The 22,929-nt window shown below is 39.8% G+C and overlaps 1 protein-coding gene across 1 annotated transcript in view; it reads left to right on the top strand.

Moving 5' to 3' along the window:
- The window catches only part of STAG1 (stromal antigen 1), a 284,176-nt gene that overhangs the window by 138,611 nt on the left and 122,636 nt on the right, over window positions 1-22,929 (top strand). The window contains exons 6-9 of the mRNA XM_015426863.1: window positions 10,424-10,500; window positions 14,432-14,636; window positions 15,293-15,444; window positions 17,312-17,385. Of these exons, the coding sequence (XP_015282349.1) occupies window positions 10,424-10,500; window positions 14,432-14,636; window positions 15,293-15,444; window positions 17,312-17,385 (508 nt within the window). The remainder of the gene's footprint in view (window positions 1-10,423; window positions 10,501-14,431; window positions 14,637-15,292; window positions 15,445-17,311; window positions 17,386-22,929) is intronic.

Here is a 22,929-nt window from a genome sequence, read left to right as displayed (position 1 = left end):
TGTACATTGATATTTTCCCAAGACTTCATGGAGCAAATGGTGTCTAAATCATTAGAAATAGGGATGGGCACAAAGTGGGAAATTGGAGATTCATGAAGGTTCATGGGGTCTCACGAACTGGGACGGACCTCCGCTGGTTAATGAACTGGTTCAACTTCGTGATGTTTGTGATTCAGTATGACTTGCAAAAGCCATTTAAAAGGGAATGTGTTCCCTTTAAATGTTTTTTGCAAGCCTCGCCCCCACGGCACAACTCGCCAGTGAGCTCAGGAGGCATTTAAATGCCTTATGAGTTGACTTGCGTGAGTCATGCCGCTGCACAACATGAGTGAGCATTTAAAAGCCTTCTGAGCTCACTCGCATTGTGCTGCCATGGCAGCACGACTTGCGCAAGTCAACTCAGAAGGCATTTAAATGCCTCCTAAGCTCACTGGTGAGTCACGCTGGTGTGGCTTTAAAGGGTTCCAGTTGCCTAGCACTCCAGCATGTCTGGCCCATGAACCACTCCCATGAACCACACGAACCTTGGTGAAAACCAAACCAGTTCATGGGAGAAGTGATTGCACAAACTGAGGTGCACAAACCACAAACGTGGCCCTGTTTGTGACGAAATTTGATTAGTAAATTGGTTCATGCCCATCCCTAATTAGAAAGCAAAACAAATCTGCAAGAATTAAACGAGTCAGTTATACTTAACCTGAACTTAGTATTGAGGTTGAGGACAGTGACAGTTCCATCCTGTCACTCCCACCCCCCTTCGCTCCTTCTGTGAGATAGTGACAGTACTGGCTTTTCTTGTGCCATCTCCAGCTATATTTCTCAGTTACTGGTTTTAACTTGTTTTTAATTGACGTTTTATGACCATGTTGTACACTGCTGTGAGCTCAGCTTGCCAGGGGAGGGCGATTGAAGGAATCCAATTAATTAATTAATGGTATGTTCTTTAATATTATTTCTGCCCTTTTAGAAATGTTGCTTTTCAGAATTAGAGGAATTGATATTTCCAAGTGTCTAAAGATCGCCTGTAATAGTAATAGTTATGGCATCTTCCGGAGCTTGATTTTGTCATTTAGAAGTTCCTAATTCTTGTTTAAAATGGTCAAGTGTGGTGGTTGAGTCTAAAAGGCTGTCAAAAGGGGCTAGATTCCATGGAAAGCAATTGAGAGTCTCTGAGAGAATCCAGGGTTCAGCTAAAGGATTAAAAGACTAACAATCTGAGATGGTCCTAGGTAATAGTTGTGGAGAAGTCAGAGGCTCTAAATTGGAAATGTAAAACAATTTTGGGACAAAATGTAATATGCATGGCAGAGAGAATTAATGCTACAGTTAGGGAACAAAATATATGAACTGTAAGGTAAAGGTAAAGGTTCCCTTGCTCGAAAGCCAGTCGAATCCGACTCTAGGGTTGCGGTGCTCATCTCCGTTTCAAAGCCGAAGAGCCAGCGCTGTCCGAAGACGTTTCCGTGGTCATGTGGCCGGCATGACTAAACACCAAGGCACACGGAACGCTGTTACCTTTCCACCAAAGTGGTACCTATTTATCTACTTACAATTTCTTGCTTTCGAACTGCTAGGTTGGCAGGAGCTGGAACTAGAGACGGGAGCTCACTCCGTCTTGCGGCACCCGGGTCTTGAACCGCTGAACTACCGACCTTCCACAGCCTGCAGTTCAGCGTCTTAACCACTTGAGCCACCGCAGCTCCCATATGAACTGTAGGGACTCAAAATAAATATGAGCTTTCATAGGAATTATTTGTTCCAAGTCAGAATAGCTTGAAAAGTATATTTTTACATATTTTTGCAAGTATATATTTATTCTAATCTTAGAGTCATTTTTAGCAGATAATGTGGGTAAAATCTGTATGAAATAAAATTAGAATGGTGATGGGACTGACTAGAAGAAACTATGCTGCTCTTTTTAGTCTGCATTGCAGATAAAATAATCTCTGTAAAAGTTCCTAAGCTTCATTATTTTACATCAAAGTCATCTAAAACACTAATTAATGGTATCCAGTCATAAAAATGGTATTTAATGAAAGACTATTCTTTGAAGGATAATCTTCAACTGGCAGCTGTCCCAGTATTTTAAATAGAATGGACCTAGTTCCAGCTAGACCAGTCAGTTTCATGAATTGTTCTGCAAAATGATATGGTGGATGTTTCAATATACATGCTTGCTTGGAAAATGAAAGTTATTGGAAAGAACTACCAGGCAGCTTAAATTAACTTTGCCTGCAGTCAGAAGAATCACAACAGGATGGCAGTTGATCCTGATGAAATAGTTTCAGAAACACTTTATCAGGAAACTTGAATGTAGTAAGAGAGTAATGAAAAATGTCTGAAAATGTAGATAAGACTAATATTTGAAGAAAAGAAAAATAGTGGCTGCTGCTACATAGATGTGTGGTTAATACGGTTTTGAAATTCTGTTTATAGTTTAAATATGGTGATACATGACTGTTTCTGTACTTTTGTGTCAGAAATATAAGAATTGGGGAATGCTATAAACTAAATGCAGCTAGGTCATTGATTTCATCGCTAAACTGCAACAACTTCTAGTTGTGTATAATTCAAATAATAGTTGTAGTTTAGAGGCCTGTGCACGCAGTCAAATCTTTTGTTTTCATTTGGATTCAAGCAGTCCCTCACCAAACCACAAACCTGTACTTTTAAACATAGGGTAGTTCCAAATGTGATTTGTCTGTTCAGAAGAGCCTGTTAGATTGCTAGTGTAAGCAAAAGCACCCAACTGCGTGTACATAGCTCCTACTGTGTGCAGTAGGTTGTTGGCTGGCTCAGGGCCAATATGTTTAGCTTCAGAAAGGGAACTGTTAATTCATACCCTGAAACTAACATAATAAGTGGGCCAGAAGGACTTGTTTTACATTGATGGTTGCTATAAAACTGTCACTATTTTTGCCCTCTCATTTATCCTCCTGCTTCAGGTAACCAGAGCCTCTGAATGTTTATGAATAGCAGTTTTGATTCTGAGCCAACTGTCTTGCTTTGGGTAGATGTGGAAATACTGGGCAAATTGCCAGGCAGTAAATAGCGTAATTGCCTAGTCAAAGGAGAATATTTATCTTTATGGAGACAGAAGACTGGATATATCTGAGAAGCCAAGAAATTTGCCAGATAGAAGGATTAAAGATTGGTAGGAAGAAGTGTTGATATGGCTTACTCCTTTTCTGTTAATGTTACTTCTTTGTGGTCATCTGTGCCTATGCAGAGCTACAATTTGGAAACTTCTAGACCTAGCTTATAGGTAGGTACAGAGATCTCTTTCCTCCAAGGCTCCAGGTTGGACTGAGCATACCCAGAGTGAGAGAAGCTGCATCTTCCTACTCTGTTCTCTTTTGTCTACCGCAGCTTTGATTTTTCTTTGAAAATTTTATTTGAACTAGTTTTTTTGTCCATTGTTGGTGAGTTAGTTACATTTTTTGTCCCTCAGTAATGGTGCTAAACATGACCTTCAAGTGCTGTTGACATTTTAAAAAAATCCTCTCAGTGTTAGAGTTGCCAGGTCCCCTCCTCATTGCAGTCTACTTTGGGGTTTTTTTAAATGAAATATTACAACCAGCATTAAAGGTCAAGAATAACAGAGGTAGAACAATCACTGTCAGAACCCTGCCCATCCTAACAAACAGGAAGTTGCTAGGATGTTTATCAATCTTCCCAACTTATTTATTCAAATATTTATATGCCACTTTTCTCTGTGACTCAAGGCAGCTTACAAATCATACTGTAAAGCTTATAGGTGTGTTTTTCTGGCTCAATTATAGCCTATGGGAGGGGGGGACCATTATAGTCAATGGCCCCATAGGTTATAATGGTTATAATGGAGAATCAATTCAGGGGTATCTGGGACTCGGGGGGGGGAGGGGCTGTTTTTTGAGGTAGAGACACCAAATTTGTAGCATAGCTGCTCTCCTCAAAAAAAACCCCAAGTTTAAAAAAGATTGGACGAGGGGGTCCAATTCTATGGTCTCCAGAAGGAGGTGCTCTCAGCCTCCGTTGTTTGTGAGCTGAAGCCGAAATCTTCTGAGCAGGCCTCTGAAATGTTGTGTGCCAGCGCCCCCTAGCACAGCTTAGAGGGAACTGTGGCTCGTAGTGTCTCTGAAATCCATCAACTTCATAAAAGTGCAGAGGATTTTCCCTGATCTTCCTTCTCACCCAAGTTTTCTGGGCTCAAACATCTCTGCCACCCCACACTTTCTTTACCACTAATAGTTTAGACAGTCCACAGCAGTTGGTATTAACTTCTGTTTAGGCACGATTAACCACTTGACTGCTATTTTTTCTAAATAGGAAGAGAGCTCTTTTCTGTCAGACTGTAGTGATCCTGATAGAGAATTCAGTTTGTTACTACTCAAAAATTGTTTCTGATCATATTCAGAGCAGCTAATTTACATAGAGTTTAACTGCCTACTCATGAGGAAAAACTTGGTATTCGGGGCAGTCCACTTTCTTAAGTCTTCTTGCCAAGACTTCCTTTCCTACCGTAACTCATAAATTGTGCCATTTTTTACTTCATCATTTTAAGGTGGATTGAGATCCTTTTCAGGGTCTAATAAGAGGGCTGCACACCCAACATCAAACTTATTGTCATTGATTTTATGTGGGCAAGAGCCATTAGGTTTCATACCCTCCCCCAACGCTGGCTACAGAAAAGCTTGATGGAATGGAGCATGGAATTACTTTCTGTGGCAGGGTTGGTGGATATTTTACCATCCACCTTGTTACAAGAAGCTGAGATCCTGGATATGTACAAGGACAATCAAGCTTCACCCATGTTGCTTCTCACTGATCTTTTTTCAGCAAGCCTTTTCCCACACCACACAGGTTCTTAGCCCTCTCTTGTTGCAATGTTCCTCTGTTTCACTCAGAGGCTGCTTGAGCTTTTGGAGCTTCATATGACTTCCCAGTGCCTCCCATTCCTTGCCTTCATCAATATTGCTTAGTCCAGGAGACTATAACATAATTATGCGGGGTCCCTACCACCATCAGAATGGGATTCACCATAAAAATTTCTGTGTTTATCCCAGACTGAGAGAGGGATTCCCTCTTGCAAAGAGATGCAGTGGAGGCTCTGCCTTGCTTCCGCAGTGACTTTGGGTCCTATTCTAGGTGCTTCACCATTTTAGAGAGGGATGTAAGTCTTCAGCTGATCTTTGATTTTAGAGATGTGAACAACTCCGTACACTAAATAGTTCTGGATGGTGACTCTTGCTTCTGTCTTGCTCTTTTTGAAACAGTGGTATTGAGTTTATCCTTATCTTTAAGGAGGCCAGCTTCCACATATCAGTCTGGCCACAGGATTATATGGTTCTATGGTTTGCTGTGAAGACAGGCATCATTTATGTAGTCCAGTATGCGAGGCTATGCCTTCATTCTCTGCAGAATTGGTTCATCAGATACTTTTTTGAGAAAATCTGAAATGAGCTTCTGTTCATCCTACAGAGTATGTTACAGCCTTTCTGTTGGTGGACTTGCACTGGTTTGTGACATCCCCTCCCATCCATATCCTACCCTGATGACAGGGTAGGATAACTCTTGGGAGTTATGACCTTGTGTTTTCTCCTTGAGTTTGCCTAGTGAAGTAGTACAGTCAGCCACAGGCATTGCACCAACAAAGATATGCCTCTGGAAGATATACATAAAGTACATCACCCCTCCTTTTGCTATCCACCAGGCAGGAGACAGCCCAGGCAGCTACATCTATTTATTTATTTATTTATTTATTTATTTTAAAAATGTGCCTAGCTTTCATCAGGGCTACCCAAGCTGCTAACGGTTAAAAACAAAGCTTATTAAAAACACATCACAAAAACAATTGTGATGCAGTTCTTAAATGTTACAAGAGCGCTTTCCCTCTGTTTGGACATGACTTAACTGTGTTACAGGAAATAGCAACCTATCTATTACTCAGGCTATAATAGTATACAGTGAGTCTCTCCCATGATAATCATTTGTAGGTTTTCACATGCGATACAATTCTGTTATGATCCCTAACTCTTGGGTAACTCCCACAACAGATACATGTTATTCCAGAAACATGGATATGTCTTTGGCCATCTGCCTGGGGTTCTCCCCACCATAATTATATACACCAGCCATCTGCATCCAGAAATTTGACTTTCTTTAAATGTTATGTTCTTGACATTTGGGCTACACTTCCTCCCCCCTTTTCCCAAGAGCTTTCGTACCCACCTCCAGGAAGGTCATCTTGCTAGTCTGTATCCATGAGCTCCTCTCCGGAGAGCTCATTGGAGTTTAGGAGCCCCTGAACTCCTCTTAAGGATCCAGTGATCCGGTGGCTTCACGGGAGCAAGTCCTGGAGCCAGCCATTCTCGTTGCACCGAAAGACCACCTCCAGCAAGATCTCAGTGACAGTCCAAGACCACCTCCAGCAAGATCTCAGTGAGAGTGTCCATGGCAGTCATGGACATGAAGTCATGACTCACGGGGCAAGGAGGAAACAGAACATCTCAGCAAAATAATATAAGAAGATAAATCACTGTGAGTGATTTATCTTCTTATAACTGCAATATTATTAGGAACTTTTCCACTGATTAAGCCCTTTAAATTGTTTGTAAGGGGGGAGAGAAAGGGAGGAGTGAGGATCTCCTCCCCCCACTTCTCTAAAGCGGCTATGAAAAGAAGAGAAAGGAACTTTCTTAATACATTTATTGGGCTAAAGAAGAGAAGGTTGATGTCTGAAGAAAATTGTGAAACAGATTTATAAATGTGATATCATTATACTTGGGATTACAAAACCATATTGTGGATTATAAATCTTTGGAATACTGTAATTAGTATCAGACTCTAATATTGAAATGGAAACCTATCTTCCCTGGAATTATAACTCAGCCATAAGGATTCATAGAAAGACATTTAATTCGGATTATGAATATCTACATTTTATTATCTGGACCATAAACTAAAATCAAGAAGAAAGAAGGAAGAATTAATGAATTATTAAGCATATATTTTTAACTTTCACTACGCCATTTCCTTATAACTCATTGTGTACACTTTGCTGTTTGTTGAAAACTGTAAAGTATATTATGCTCTGAGGTTCTTGTAAACAATTGATAAGTCTGTATTACAACTAAATGATAAGACTGTCTGCCTTGCCTGGGAACCCTCTTATTTTTAATGTAACTGGGTAAGCATAGAATGCTCTGTGATTGCAGAGATTTTATTGACAAAGAGCTGGAGAGATTCTCTGTTTTTAACTCAGTATTTTGAAATGGCTGGAGTAGAAGAAGGAAAAAATGTTCTAACACCAATGGTTACAGATCTCCAACTTTTTTTTACAAGAAACAATTACAAGAAACAATCACTCCAATAGTAGAAAAAGCTGTGAAAATGGCTCTGGACTCTATGCAATCTAAGCTAGACTTACTTCTACAGGTAGTCTGTATCAATCTGTTGCACAGAGACCATAAAGAAGTAAAAACAGTTTGCTGACATATAACTGTTGTTCTTCAAGTGTATGCATTTACATGACCTACCCAACTTCCTTGCAACAGGTGTCTTTTTTAACTTTGCTACCTTGTACTTACATTCTTTGGGATGAACTGAGCAGGAGTACACAGCTCTTCATACTCTGGGTTTCCGAGTCTAAGTTAGCACCCTGGGGGAATAAGATCTCTGCATATAGTAGCTATCTCTAGAAGCTTCCATATCATAGCTCTGCACAGGCACAAAGAGCATCAGTGTGAATGTGCAGATGCACACTGACAAAACACCAGTTACAGGTAAGCCAGTTGTTTTGCTTGTAGTGATCTTAACATTTAGCATGATAGTCTGAGAATTTTAAGTTTTCAGCTACGTATTTCATAGTGAGCTCACAGTTTTGTGATGAAAGTAGAAAAATTCTGAATTCACCAGAAGTTTCTATGAAACTCATACTGAGAAAGGCTGGGATTGCCTGCATGGAACAGCTGTGTTGGCAATAGATACTTGGTCTGTCCAGAGTTAACTGTTTGGAACCTTTCAGATTACAGAAGATGCTTATCATACTTTGACGTGTAGATGAAAATATGGAGAAATGCATGTTTTATTACACTGTTATGTTTTCATCGCTGCGTTCTTCATTGGCAAAAGCAGCAGAAAATTAATGTGAACACTACAATAAGATTAACAATAGGTCATGAATAGTGTACTCAAGTAGGAAATCAATGGAATTGCATAGGGCAGTCAAAGTCCTCCTTAATATGGTACCATGGAAATCTGCTTGTATATTGTCCCTTTAAATTAATTGTTAGAAGTGTGGTCAATATGTACAAGAAAATAACAATTTAGCACAAATTTACATTCTTAGTCAAGGAGCTGTACATCTCATTATGGCTTGGATCCAACAGAAACATGCTGTGGAAGAGATTTTCATCAGCATAGTGTAAATTTCTCTTCTGCCCGTCTCCCTCTGCAATGCAAAATAACCCCTGAAATGTTGCTCCTGGGGATCAGGGGATCCCCATGAACAAAATGAGGGGGTTTGGGGGGTCTGCAGTCAAGAGGGAAGAGTTGACAAAATCACATCTCTCATCTAGCTGTGCATATCCTCTATCTGCTGGATTAATATCTTACTGCTATGAAAATGACCTCCGTTTCCAGAACATATGAGTAGAGCCTTCCGCCCAATGGACAGAGGTCAAGTTGAGCATTGTGGGCCCTGCTTTTCACTTATAGACCCTACCACCCTCCGCAACTTCTGTCAAATAGGGTCAGGGTTGTAGGTAGGTCAGACAGCCACAGTTTGCCACCCTTTTTGCCTCTTTTAAAATATAGAGAGAGTCCTCATACATAAGATCCCCTCTCTCTCAGTCACAAAGACATTATCAGACAGGGTAGCCCGGTCCTCTTAAGAATCACCCCTCACTCAGACACTTTACTTTGGGACTTGAACACTACCTTAATCACACACTGCCACCATTTATATATATATATGCAGAGAGACTGAGATCTTAGTTTGGATGTGTGTGTATCCTTCTTTCCCTGTGACCATATGTAATCAGCCCACAGGGTTAAATAAACAAGGATTTAACTTTTATTTATGGCTTAAATACAACATTGGAATGAATTAGGTAGACAATGACAAAGTTTCTCCATACGTAAACGTTTGAACCATAGTTCTGTTCAGACATTTGGGATTCTTTGTTAAAAGTTTGTTTTCTTCCAGTCAGTGTCAAACTAGTGTTTTTGCTACATGCTGGTTCAAGCTTACTGCTTCGTCCCCCAGCCATTTCCCCTTCTAACTAAACTAACCGTTTTCAACTGTCAGCCTAGGGTTGCCAACCTCCAGGTGGGGCCTGGCATTCTCTTGGAATTACAGTGATCTCCAGACTACAGAGGCCAGTTCAAGCATTGTTTGGAAGAAATGGAGGCTTCAGAGGGCAGATTATGGCATCGAATCTCTATTGAGCTCCTCCATTGCCCCAAACTCCGTTGTCCCCAAGCACTGCCCCAGATCTCCAGGAATATTCTAAGGCAGAGATGGCAACCCTGTCCCTCTTGCCGACATTATGTTAGATCCCATTGGCTGCTCTTAGGAAGAGGCAAAAACTGATATGCCCATCACCACCATGTTTCCAGAGAAGTGGCATTCCGAATTTGTCTCCCATATTACAGCAGTTAGAGCTGAGCAAACTCTTAGTCTGCCTTTTTAGGAGGTTTTGATAAGTCCTAGAGAGAAATTCACCTCCTGTCTACTATTTTCTGTTTCTCATATTTTTGTTTGTGTAAAAAAAATTAGTTCCCGGTCTTCAGGAAATAAAAGTACTTTACAGTGTCCATTGTTATCCTCTTTCTCAGTATTACCAGTGAGTTTTCAGTCTGTCCTCCAGATTGACCGTCCTGCTTTCATGACACCTACAGATCAAGGAATATTATTCTCAGGTTGTCTTATGAAGGTTTATAGGGTTGTATCCCCCCTGTCTGGTTGCTTTATTGTTCTTTTTTCTGTTTGTTTGCATTGTGCAAGATGCTTGGCAAGGTGTTTTATTCCTCATATTTTATAGTGTAGAAGTTTCAAAGTTCATGATATCTCAAGCGTTAGTCCTCTTAGCAAGGAAAAAAGGGAAGTACCATTCTCTTTAAACTGTCTTATATTCTGCCTTAATGTTCTGTGTTAGAAGGCCCAGCCTGTCTATTCTGGAACACCTCACAGTAATACCATTTTGCTGTTGGCCACTTGACATAAATTGGTGTGTGTGTGTGTGTGTGTGTGTGTGTGTGGACAAGGAATCTGATACACTTCCACATATGCCGTCATACCATTATGAGGAGTCCCCTGAGTATTCAGAAGCTCCTCTCTTGTCTGTGGCTTAATTTGTGCTTCAAATATATAGCAAAATATTTGAGTAAAATGCATATATAACCATATTATATGAATAACACTTACTGGTTTTATCAACAGGCACTGTACGAATTGAAATGTTTAGAAACATGCAAAATGCGGAAATCATCAGGAAAATGACTGAAGAATTTGATGAGGTACAGTATATTAAGGAACGTTTTGAGCTTTTAGTTTAAAGGATGCTGGGAATTCTTCAGAGGCCTTTATCCTGATGAACATTAGCCCGTTTAAGGAATTGTTTTGGTTGAAAGAGTAAGTTATTCATTTATACTTGTGGGTGATAATTGAGAGGAAACTGATACGAGAATTAGTTACCTAGATGCTAACTAGTGCTATAATATGGCCAGATGTACATGAATTAATTTTTTTTATTTCTTCCCTTTGGAGGAATATAGAATTTGGAAGGAAATGTTCAAGCATTGTTTGGAAGAAATAGAGGGCTATCAATGATTAAAGAATCCTTAAAGAAAACCTGTAGTGAAAATTTCAGGCAACATTGCTATATAAAGAATATTCAGTATTCTGTTATAACTGTTAAACGTTATTTATTAGATTACGCAAGCTGAAGGTCTGCAAGGAATAGCTGGGCAAATAAACAATTGGGAAATTTCATTCATCCCCTTGTTCCTAGTCAGTTTTCTGCATAGCTTCAGATTCCTTTAAGTGTAGAGAAGCCCCTTCCTTATCTGTAGATAGTTGTGTTTCTGTTCTGCTGCTAAGTTTGCTGTTAGAGGAAACATTAGGGCTCATGTGAAATCATGGACCAGTTGAAGAATTGTGAGATCCCCCTCCCCTAGTCTCTTTAAGCTCTTAGGAGCCTGAGCATGCCCCCCTCCTCCCCCTTCAAACAGTCTCCTAGAGCATGGTTCCCCAATATGGTACCTGTGCCTGCCAGTACCTTCCCTGGTTCCCACCAAGAGCTTTTGCAAAGTGAGTGGAGCTAGGGCAGGCCTTGTGCCCAGAAAGACATCTGATTGGCTGTGCCAGATTAAAAGGCATCCTGTTAAATAAAACTTCTGCTTGAAATGTTGAAGAATAACTATTAGGGTTGTATGTAACTTTGCTCCCTGACATTTTGTGGTTGGCTCCACTAACTGTGGCAGCTGGTGTGTGATTGTGCCCACCACAGTTCTTGTGTTAGTAGCTTTGTTATGTTGAACTCCCCCTCCCACTCCTATTCACCTTTTCCTAACAGTAAAGAAGATGACACATATGAAGATTTTTATACTGAATAGTTATTTCTGACATGATTTGCTTTCCTATGGATTGTCTTCACATTCCATAAGAAACTTATATAAAACTTTTCCAGGATAGAATCGTAAACATTGTTGTATCAGTGCACTGATTCTTTTTATGGACAGCCTACCTGTCTGCAAATGAATACTTTTCTCTAATAGTTCCAACCTCAGTGCTGGAAGAATGAATAACCTCTGTGACTACTTGGGTCTTAGAATTATCACTTCTATCAGAAGACTAATTAGGTGGACAGAGGGAGTCATATATATACAAACCTTGAACAAATTCTAAACCAAATTCTATTCTGAAGCACTCAGTAATATCTGGCTGTTCCTCATCTGGGGCCATTGTACCCTCTAGGACCTTCTTTATGTCAGCCTTGCCTCAGGAGGGGTCTCAGAATTCAGAGAGGAAGGGGGGTTGGCAACACCCTTGGAACCTCTCCAGCCAGCAACCTCTACCTAACCAACATGGAGCAGGTCTAGCAATTCCTCCTTGGCCTTCCCAGCCTACTAATGGATTGTTTGGGGGAGAGGAGTAGGCTAATCCTGAACTTTCCAAAACCTCTCTCTTCAGTGGTGGGCCCATGTTGATTGGGTGGAATCTTGGCCACTGGCTGGGCTGTCTCTCTTGCCCCACCCTCCCCTGAGGTTTCAAGAGGCTTCTCTGCCTTCTTGCATGGGACCCAGGAGCCCAGTTGCTGCTGGTTTCCTCCTCTGGCCTGTTCCCAGGTGCAGCCCGCTACCTGAGCCCCACCTCCCATCTGAGGTATGTGGTGGGCCAGTCAGGCTCTGAGGCTGCTGGTGGTGCATTTTCAGGTGTGGCCTCGTCCTTGCTCCTTCCCTACAGCCTCTTGTTGGGCTGCCTGTCTCAGTGGTGCCTGGGGAAGGCTGTTCCTTGCTTAAGTCTTCTCTGGAGTAGGTTAAGTGTGAGGATGCCCCCTTCTCCAGATAAGTAGCCTGTATTAAATAAACAGTAGGGGTTCATACTTTCTTTGATCCTTCTGTGGTTTTGTTGTTTGTTTTGTTTGGTACTGTCATTTTTCCCCTAAGATGATACTGCTTGTAGGGGTATTATTTATTTCGGATATTTCTATGGCAACTCTTCAGAGTCCTGCTTGATGTGGCTTACAATGTAGCAATATAAAAACAGGCCATTAGAGTTGCATGGGTACCTGGATGAAGAGGACTCAAAGAGCCTATTTAAGGAACTGGTCCATATTTTTCTTCTTAACATTAACAGTTAGAAAAATATTCCAGAGCAACAATCCATCATAAAGAAAAAGTATAAACAGTCTATCTGAAATGAATAGAACAACGTGGTGTTACAAAATCAGAAATATCTGGTCTTGAGGGCAAGTGTACAAATATAACTTCAAACAACAAAGAGAACAAAGTTCTCTTGGTGAACTTTTGCTAAATTGGAATAAAACCTTCCTTTTTGCTGTTTTTACCATACCTATACATTCCAGAATTCACAACTCATATATCAGCCTGAGCTGTTATATCTGTCAAGAGTGTGTGTTCATGTTGTGTTCCACTGGGAAACTTGTATAGGACTTGGATAATACTACATGACCCTTCAGTCATGCTGAGGGGCTGCTGAGTAGTCTGGCCGGTTTTCCTGTAGTTCCCTCTTTTTTCTATAGCTGAGTCCTGGTTTGTGGAAGTTTAGTGACCACTGCAGGCCCAGGCACAGGGTCAATATGAACACATGAAGTTGCTTTACACGTAATCAAACCATTAGTCCTTCAATGTTGTGTTCTGTACTCAGATTAGCATTAGCTCTCCAGGATCTCAGGCAGAGATCTTTCATGTCAGTTACTACCTGGATACCTGATCCTTTATACTGGAGATGGGTAAGGATCAAACTTGGGACTTTCTGCATGTAAAGCAGATGATCTACCATTGAACCACAGCCCATTCCTAATGTATGGAAAGTGGAAGGAAAGTTAGAATGTCAAAGGGATGGAACCAGATGCAAAACATATCAAATAGAAAACACCATAAATCCAATCTTTGGTAAGATTCTTAATCTAGAAGCATTTGTTCACGTGACCTGTCACAATGTGGAATCACCTGCAGTCTGTTTTCTTCAGGGCAAGAACAAATAGCATCCTATTTCTTTTACATAGCCATCTTCGAAGGCAAAGGAGCATCTAAGTTAGGGGTGTCAAACAAGGCCCGTGGGCCGGATCCGACCCGCCTAGGGCTCTTATGCGGCTCGCAAGCAACTGATGCAAGGGATGAAGTGGGGGGATGGGTGGAGCCACTCCATTGTGGCTTCAGCATGGCAGAACAACCTCGTCTGCAGCAGTCAAGCATCATGGGAGCATCTGCCCACACTGGCTGTACTGCTACCTCTCCAGTCTGCCTATGTGGGTTTTCCTCTGCACCCTCCTCCCAGCCCATGGGGCCTTGCAGTGAGGATACACCAACTCAGAGCTTACCAGCTGCTGTCCTTTATACAGTTTCTATCTCCGGTACCTGGCATTATGTTTTATGGCATACGTGGTCCAGCCCAACAGAGTCACATTTATGTCAAATCCAGCCCTCGTAACAAATTAGCTTGACACCTCTGATCTAAGTAATGCCAGTCACTGCACATACAAAAATTGAAGGCAGAAAAGGAATGATGCATGGTAACCAAGGAATGCACTGTGATCTTATTGAACTGAAGATGTTTTTCACTATGTCTGGTCACCTATGATAACTAAATGCAAGGAAATAAATAATTGTGTAAGACTTCATAGTTGGATCCTCTTCAACTTCATTTTACAAAGCTGAAAGCTGAATGTGTGATAAATGTAGTATGTGCTTTTTGTCTGTCTAGGATAGTGGCGATTACCCACTCACCATGCCTGGGCCACAGTGGAAAAAATTTCGATCAAACTTTTGTGAATTCATAGGCGTTCTAATACGACAGTGTCAATACAGCATCATTTATGATGAATATATGATGGACACCGTGATCTCACTTCTGACTGGATTGTCAGATTCGCAGGTCCGGGCTTTCAGGCATACCAGTACACTTGCTGGTAAGTAAATGTGAAATGTATTTAATTCAAACATTTTTATACCACCTTTCTGCCCAACTTAGGGTCCCCAAGGTAGCAAACACATAGACAGGAAGGAGGTTCATTGAGGGAATGCCAAATGAAACAGAAAAATCTTAATTGCTGGCAGTGATCAAGGGTGACTGACAAATCTCCTCGGGGAGAGAATTCCATAATTTTGGTTCTATGACTGAGAAGGCCCTTTCCTGGGTTCCCACCCATCTAATCTTAGATGGTGAGGGCACCCAAAAAAGGGCCATTGAAGACGTCTGGCTTTCAAAATTATTCAGCTTCACTGTTTTTTAATACATTGAGATTAGTCTATATGAACAATTTCTTCATTTAAGATAGATGTCTTGTATGCTTTTGCAATAATAAAGTACTGGGCAGGGGTTAGGCTTTTGCAATAATAAAGTACTGGGCAGGGGATATGCTTTCCCCTCACTTCCGTGATGTCCTCCATTGAAGCCCTTTTATTTTCTTCTGTAAGAGTCCTGTAGAAGTTCAAATTGAATGTAGGGGAAACACTGTTGACCAGATCAAAAAGTGTTTGGGAAACATGGAAATGAAGGACACTTTAAATTTCAGCTGATTTCAGGTATTAAATACCTGAAATCTTTCTTTTATATTTTTCCCAGCTATGAAGCTTATGACTGCTCTTGTGAATGTTGCCTTAAACCTGAGTATTCATCAGGATAATACACAGAGGCAGTATGAAGCTGAGAGGAACAAAATGATTGGTAAAAGAGCCAATGAAAGACTGGAGCTGCTCCTTCAGAAACGGAAAGAGGTCAGTAGGTTAAAGTTGCCTCCTTGTTATGCAGTATGCTTTATAAAAATAGCAGAAGAATATTGATTACATAAAACTGATTCTATTTTAAAGAAAGAGGCACATAATCTTACTGAAGAAGATTCAGTTGAGTATCTGACAAACTTACAGTAATGTGGTGTGCCTACAACTCTTGCCAACAGTGCACAGAAACAGCAAATATGGGACAGGATTGTTATGTGAATTTTGAATGCAATCTGTTTATTTAGTAGGGAAAAAACATTTGAATGAATTCTTGAATACTTGCTGTGTCTCACATAGTATGAGTTAGAAGCTGTACTCCATTTTTTTATACAGTGAAAAAGAACATAAAATGTTTAGGCAGGGAAAGTCATGCACAGAATTTCCCAAAGGCACATATTGTATATCTTCTTGTTTTCTAATTTGTAAGTAACTGAGATTTGTTAGGACTGAGCATATACATTAATCACTCTGAATAGGCAAAGGTAACACTCTTTTATTGTTGGCTCAACATTACTGGAGCAACCCTGTTCTTCATTTTTTGGTTATTGCTTAAAGGGGTAATACATTAGCTGCTGAAATCTTCCATCAGACATTACTAACATTGAAAGTCCTAGAAATCTACTGCATAACAATAGCTAGAAATTTGCTTGAAACCTCAGCAATTTCAACTTCAAATTACGCATTTTGAACTAGACTGTCCAGTGAAAAAGTATCAGCATTGCCGATTACTTAAGAAAACACTGAACTGGGTGTAATATTTCTATGCTGACATCAGTTCCCCTGGCTTGATTAATTGATGAAGCTGGTCTTGGTAATTTTAGATCTGTGGCTCCTAAACCGTGTTGTATTGTAGTTTCCCTTTCCAGAGCACCAAAATTTCTTATCTTACAGCCATCATGCAGAAATATATTTAAAACCATGCTACTGCATTTGACTGTGTAGCTGTAGATACCTGTTTAAATATGGTTCTAAACTAATAAACTGGTCGCCCTTTCAGCATAAAATTAAAATTTCAAACCTTTAGCACTTCTGCTATTACTTTCATTGTGGTCTTAGATGACTTGAGAGTGCCCTGGGGGATGCTGTTTGAAAATCACTTTTAGGTGAATGAACAGTAGTAAGTTCTTGAATTGAGACAATTTAGAAACTAAATCAACAACTTGTATTTTCCCTCAAAAAAGCTTTCCCAAACCCCACCTACATTCTAATAGTTTCACATCTTGTTTATATTGGCAGATTGAAAAGTTGCAGAGGTCCTTTAACTTGATTCCTTCAATACTTACATCTAAAGGAATTGACTCTCCAAGCTTTAAAATTATTCAGTTTATTTCTGGTCACCATTGGGATCTTGCCAGTAGAAGGATATGTATCTGTAACTGACTTGGATTTAATAAGATTCGATAACATACAATAAGTCCTAAGAAGAGCTGATACGTTAATCCATCTTTAAATTAAAATTTAATATGTTAAATGAGCAAATTGCCAGTCTCCAAGGGCATATGATGTTGAATAAACCCAAATTATCTGTAGTACTGATAAACAAAAAGCTACTATATGGTGAAGTTTTGGCTAAAAGTTTACTACTTTTTTGAATAATCAAAGAATAACTTGGTATGATTTGAGTAATTGCAGCATATGTTTTTGATGTGAAATCAGTGTGTAGCAACTACATTTTTAATAAAATGGGCTGACCTTGTGATGTCAAAATGTAATGTTTACTATGAAAATATATAACTTAGATGTGGTTTTAGAAAAGAAAATCGCAAACTTAACTGAAACATATTTAAGAGAAGAGTATCTGAGAATATGACACTGAAAATTATCAAAATGTCAACAGTATTTCAGGCTTTAATTTTTATTACAGTTACAAGAAAATCAAGATGAAATTGAAAATATGATGAATTCTATTTTCAAGGGTATATTTGTCCATAGATATCGGTAAGTGAAAGAAAGGCATGATCATATCTGAGTAATGATCTTCTGCTTAATCATTTAAAATGACAGAATTATTTCTCATGAATAGCAAACATTCCTGCCAAGTTTAGCATCGTTATAATTTTTTCTTTAATGTGTGTTGCACAGTATCAGTTGTTTTTTAAAATGTTATATAGATGCTACTTTAAATGACCTTATAAGTAAAGCAAAATATTTGAGGTAGAAAAATCAGGCATACAGATTTCAGTAGGATATTTGGTTAGTCTTTAAAGGGCCAAGACTCCTCTTTTGTTTTTGCTTGAACAGACTGACAAATTTATTGTAGTATTAGCTTTCATGGATTTCAATAGATTTCATAATCGTAATCTCTGTGAAAAAGCCTGAAGCTCTTTAATCATATGCACCTTTAATGAAGCAGTATTCAGTCAGACAAACCTCTTCCAGAGCAATTAACAGAACAGTTGAAAAGAAAGTTGTCAAAATGCTAACAAACATTAGACCAGCCTAAGCACTAATAATGAGAGTGTTATAGAAATGCTTGTTGAACTGAAGGAAATTATGGTGTGTGCATTTTCAGTGTGTTAATTCAGTGGTACTCACTCCGTAGCTTTTGGAGAGCCACATTCAGAATCACTACCAGCTGAAGGAGCCATGCTCAGAGTTAGTTACCTGTATAATTTGAGCTTGTCACACAACTCTTGGGAGGCTGTGGGAGTCAAAAGATTACCCCCCCCCCAAAAAAAAAGCTGAAATCCTGAGTAAGCCCATTGAATAAAATGGCACTTACTTGCGAGGAAGATTGCCCTTGAAGAATTGTGCATTAGGGTCAACACAATCTAAAAATATGACACTCTAGTTTCTGGCCCAGAAGCTTTCAACCCTAGACCACAATCTACCACCAAATTATGAACCACGATCGACCAAGAATATCTATAATTCATTGTTGAATTGTGGCCCTGGTTTTGGATTAATGAAGACTAGCTGGGGACTCTTAATTAGGAGAAGCCTCTCTGAATATGCTCAGAAACACTAGTATTGCCAGTCTGGGCAGTTTGCTGTCATATTGTCATTTGATTTTGTATTTGTAGGCTTATTGCATTTTTGTTTATTGTATTTCTTAAACTGTGTGATCACATTGTTGGTTTCATTGTTCAATTTTGTATTCTTAGTCCAGTTGCATTATTGATTCAATACCCTATATTGTATGATTACATTTTTCCTCTTTTATTTCTCTGTACTCTGTAATCTACCTTGAGTGTCAATGAGAAAGGTGGGCTATAAGATAAATAAAATTTATAAACCCTGCATTAGCAACAAGTCTGACACAAATGAAGCCCTGACTTATTGGTACATACTATATGAACACTGTGGAGAAATGGCCTTTACGTCAGGAATACAAACCAATATTGTGAGGGTTTGCAGCTTGCAAATAGTCACACTTGGTTTTTAAAAAAATTATTTCTTTTTGGCAGATGACAGGTGGGAAGGGGGATGTCAGATTGCTCCCAAGTATTGGTCATCCTGTCAACTGCTTTGTTGGATCCAGCCATCAAAGCTTTATAATTGCAAATGGCTGTCTCAGCTGAAGATAATGGGATGGCCAGTTTACACCTTAGCTGGAATGTGATCAAAGGAGAAAAAAAATAACTTGGCATGGAGGGAGTCGGGTCCATTTTGGCAGATTTTGTCTGGAGGAAGGACTTCTCACACCTGAGCAACAGCATCTTAATGGCTGCCATCGCCACATGGAGCTAACAAAGGGCTGGCAGCTCCAGACAAAGATGCCAAGTTAATGAGAAACTTTTAGAGCCACACTGTAACTTGGGGGGGGGGGGCTTTCAGCGCTGTAACTTTTAAATTTAAAGAGCCTGCCTTAAAATAAGACCAACTAGGGCATGTATAAGGCTGAGGGTCAGAGAGCTGCATGTCCTTTGACAGGGTACAAGCAGCCATCAGGATCTTGCAGTCAATCTATTTTGCCCCCAAGCAGCAAGAAGACAACTGTTTGTGGTGGAGTTCAGCAAGATAGGTCTGTAGAATGTTCAAAGTGAATTTCACTATTTGAGGCTTCAGTCCCCTGCTAGCAACAAGCACTATTGAGTTAGCCCAGGGAAGGGGCAAGAAGGAATGGTGTACATCAGGAGCAGGAAACTCCCCCTACTGTGCATGTGTGTCTACACATGTTTGGAGCAGGAGCAGGAGCACCTGCTGAAAAAGAAAAGTTCCACAAGCATAAGGAATTACGACAAATGCCATTTGCCAGCCAGTATTGCTGGACATATACTACCACTTCCTTGACTTGCTTGTCATCAGTTCATATATGCTGCTGTTTCTGTTTTCTCCCACTTCATTATGTCTTCTCCCATCTCCCAAAGTTTCAGAAAAGCCATAGGTGGCAAGTGAAAGAGCCATATGCAGCTCCTGAGCCAGTGTGTGTGTATCACAGTGTTAATTTTTTCTGCAAGCAAGAAAAAAACCAATTGCAGTTATTAAGTGAGAGAGGATGGTACTCCGGGACATTGAATCTAGAGCATGCCCTTTTTCTGACTGGACTATGAAGTACTTGTAGTCTGTGTTGCCTTGGATTGAAATTTCAGATTGAAGAATGGATGCCTGTTGGACTGTAAATCTATGGGGGGGGGGGGCGGATGTGAAAGGCCCATGCAGAATGAATGCTTTGACTCTCTTAACTGTGATGATGAGACCAGAAATGGATTGCAGGATTATTCAGAGCAGATTAAAGTGGTTAAAGTGGGAGGAACCATGTCTAGTGTTATTGCTGACACATCACTTCATCCCTTTCCAAATTTCTAAATGATGGTTGAGAGAATCCTGCTTAATGTTTATAAATTCAACAGGACTGAGTACTAAAACTCCACATTGATTTTAGCATAGAACCGATTTATCTAAAGCAGTAGTGGGGGTCTGTAAACTAGTCAGGATTTTTGCTATGCGTTCAGAGTTGGATAAGAATTGTTATGGAGACAAAGGTAATCAGCATGAGCCTCAGTCATTGTGTGCTAAAGAACAGACCTCTGAAAAAGGTTGTGGGTGGGTTTTGCTGCTTCACCTTTTCTGTTAACCAAGGCAACATGAATTCTCGATTGGAACAAAACAGTAATTGCATTGGTTGTCAGTTAAAGTTTTTGACCCAAGTGTGACAGCCAGGGTTGGGAGGAAATGATTGAGGTGCTGGGTAGAGCAAGATGTGGGGACAGGTTCACTTCTAAACCTTTCCTCCTGTTTTTCCAAGCAAACCATCCTCTCCAGGCCCTGAAAAGCATTTTGGAATATTACAGAAAGACCCAGCTTCCAGGAACATGCAGATCCCCCCCCCTTTAAAAGACACAGGAGCCTATTAAAACAAATGAGAGTGACAAGAACAACATTCTGTGGCACCATATTATTTTCTGCCCAGTATTGTCCTGAAAGGTGCTGAGCCCCACCAGTGACCCCCATGTTGTACAGAGTGGTGATTCTTTGTGGTTTTGGTGCAAGCACACTAATGTGATTTTGTGGCTGCACAGGCCCTTTGAAACAGTTGTGGTGGCCAGATCAATCTCCCAAGATAACACCAATGTGTGTGCCTAGAGGGGCAGAGCCACCCTGTCACATTCAGTTCTTCTTTTTTTTAATACTTTATTTATTCAGTTTCACTAAACAGCCAAAAGCACTTTTATGTAAACATTATCATATCTTTGGAGTCTTACATACAATGTGTTTATCCCACCAATTATATACTCTTATTCACCTTCTTTGGAACATTGTCTGGTCTTTACCACGTAATAACACAGTCAGTTTGTCCAATTCGGCTTTTTCCAGCAATTTCTTTACTATATCTAATCTAGAGGGTAATTTATCTGATTTCCAACATCGGGCTACCATAATACTTGATGAAGTTAAAATATATGTTAATAAGTATCTGTCTTCTCTATCCAGGTTGTCTGGAATAATATTTAACAAGTATATTTCTGGTACAAATCCACATTAATATTAATCATTTCTAATATTATCTGTTTTATAATTTTCCAAAACTTTTGCATCCTACAACATTTCCACCACATGTGAAAAAACATTCCTATATTATTCTTACATTTCCAGCAATTCTTTGAAGTTTGGGGTGCATATTTCCCAATTTTATCTGGCGACCAATACCATCTATGAAACATCTTATATAAATTTTCTTTATATGCTGTTGAACTGAGATATCTCATAGTCTTCCATATTTGAACCAGTCATCAATGTCTATGGTGTAGCCCATATCTTTCATCCATGCTACCATTGAGGGTTTAACCATCTCATCTTGCAAATATCATTCTATCAGAAAGGTATAGACTTTTTGTATTATCACTGGTTGACAACCATATTTTATCTAGTTCATTGTTTCCCGTATAGAATCCCGTAGTTTTATCTTTACTGTATATAGATTTTAATTGTGTACTTTCCCACCATGTTAAATGCTTCATTACTATGTCCAAATTTTTAATCTTGTCTTTTTTATCTAATATATTTTCATATGTTTCTATCTTGTCTTTAGTCAGAAGGGTTGGTTTTATAAATGCTTCAAGTGGAGGGACCCACCGTGGTATTTTCTTATAATATTTTTCTTTCAGATTCCGCCAATATTTTATCAGAGACCCCCTAATTATGTGTTGATGGAAATTTGCATGAACTTTACCTTTGTCATACCAAATATAGGCATGCCAACCCATTTTGAGGTCATGTCCTTCTAGATTTAAAGTTCTTCTATCTTCAAATTTTATCCAGTTTTTAATCCAGGTTAAAGCCACAGCTTGATAATAAAATTCCCAGTTTGGAAGTCCCATACCCCCTCTTTCTTTTTTCCCCCTTGTAAATATTTCCATCTAATTCTTGGTTTTTTTGGGGACATTCAGTTCTATATGACTGTTGTAGCTGTATCAGTGAGTGCTACCTCATCAATTGGAGAAGTATCATAAAAAAAACCCACATTATTTCTTTCCACTGTTTCTTCTCTCCAGTCTTTCAGATTCCTTGGAGGAGAGCAGGTCTTTTTACTTGCCCCTGACTGTCAGTCTGCATATTAGCAATGTTCATTTAAAAGTTCTTGATGTTTGCCAGCTAGGGTAGCCCCAATATCCAGGGAAGGATCCTAAGGCACACATTGCTAGTGCTTCACTAAGTAGGCTTTCTGCAACCACGCCATTCATCTCAGAGCTATCTTGAGATAATATATTTTGTGGGTATCAGATTAAATGGCCCAGGTACTAGCTAAACCCATCTACTCAGTCTCAAAATTACCGTTGGCCCTACTTACATTTAACCTTCTGATGCTATAGCTTCATTTCTCTAGAGCTGAGCTAAAATCTCAGAGCTTCAAAATCCAAGTATTGGCATCATACTTCAGAACTGAAGGGAGAAGGCAAAGCAACACCGACCTATGTGCACGCTTTCCCTCTACAGCTTTCTACCAGTCATGTCTTTGGGATCACACAATGCCTTTCCAACATCTCTGGAGCCTCTTTCTGCAGCTACAGTTTTTGCTCTTCTACCAGTACCAATCAGTAC

This window comes from Gekko japonicus, unplaced genomic scaffold (assembly GCF_001447785.1).
Source record: "Gekko japonicus isolate JY-2015 unplaced genomic scaffold, Gekko_japonicus_V1.1 scaffold14, whole genome shotgun sequence".
In the NCBI taxonomy this organism is placed as follows: domain Eukaryota; kingdom Metazoa; phylum Chordata; class Lepidosauria; order Squamata; family Gekkonidae; genus Gekko; species Gekko japonicus.
This window is presented reverse-complemented; position numbering and strand designations above follow the sequence as displayed.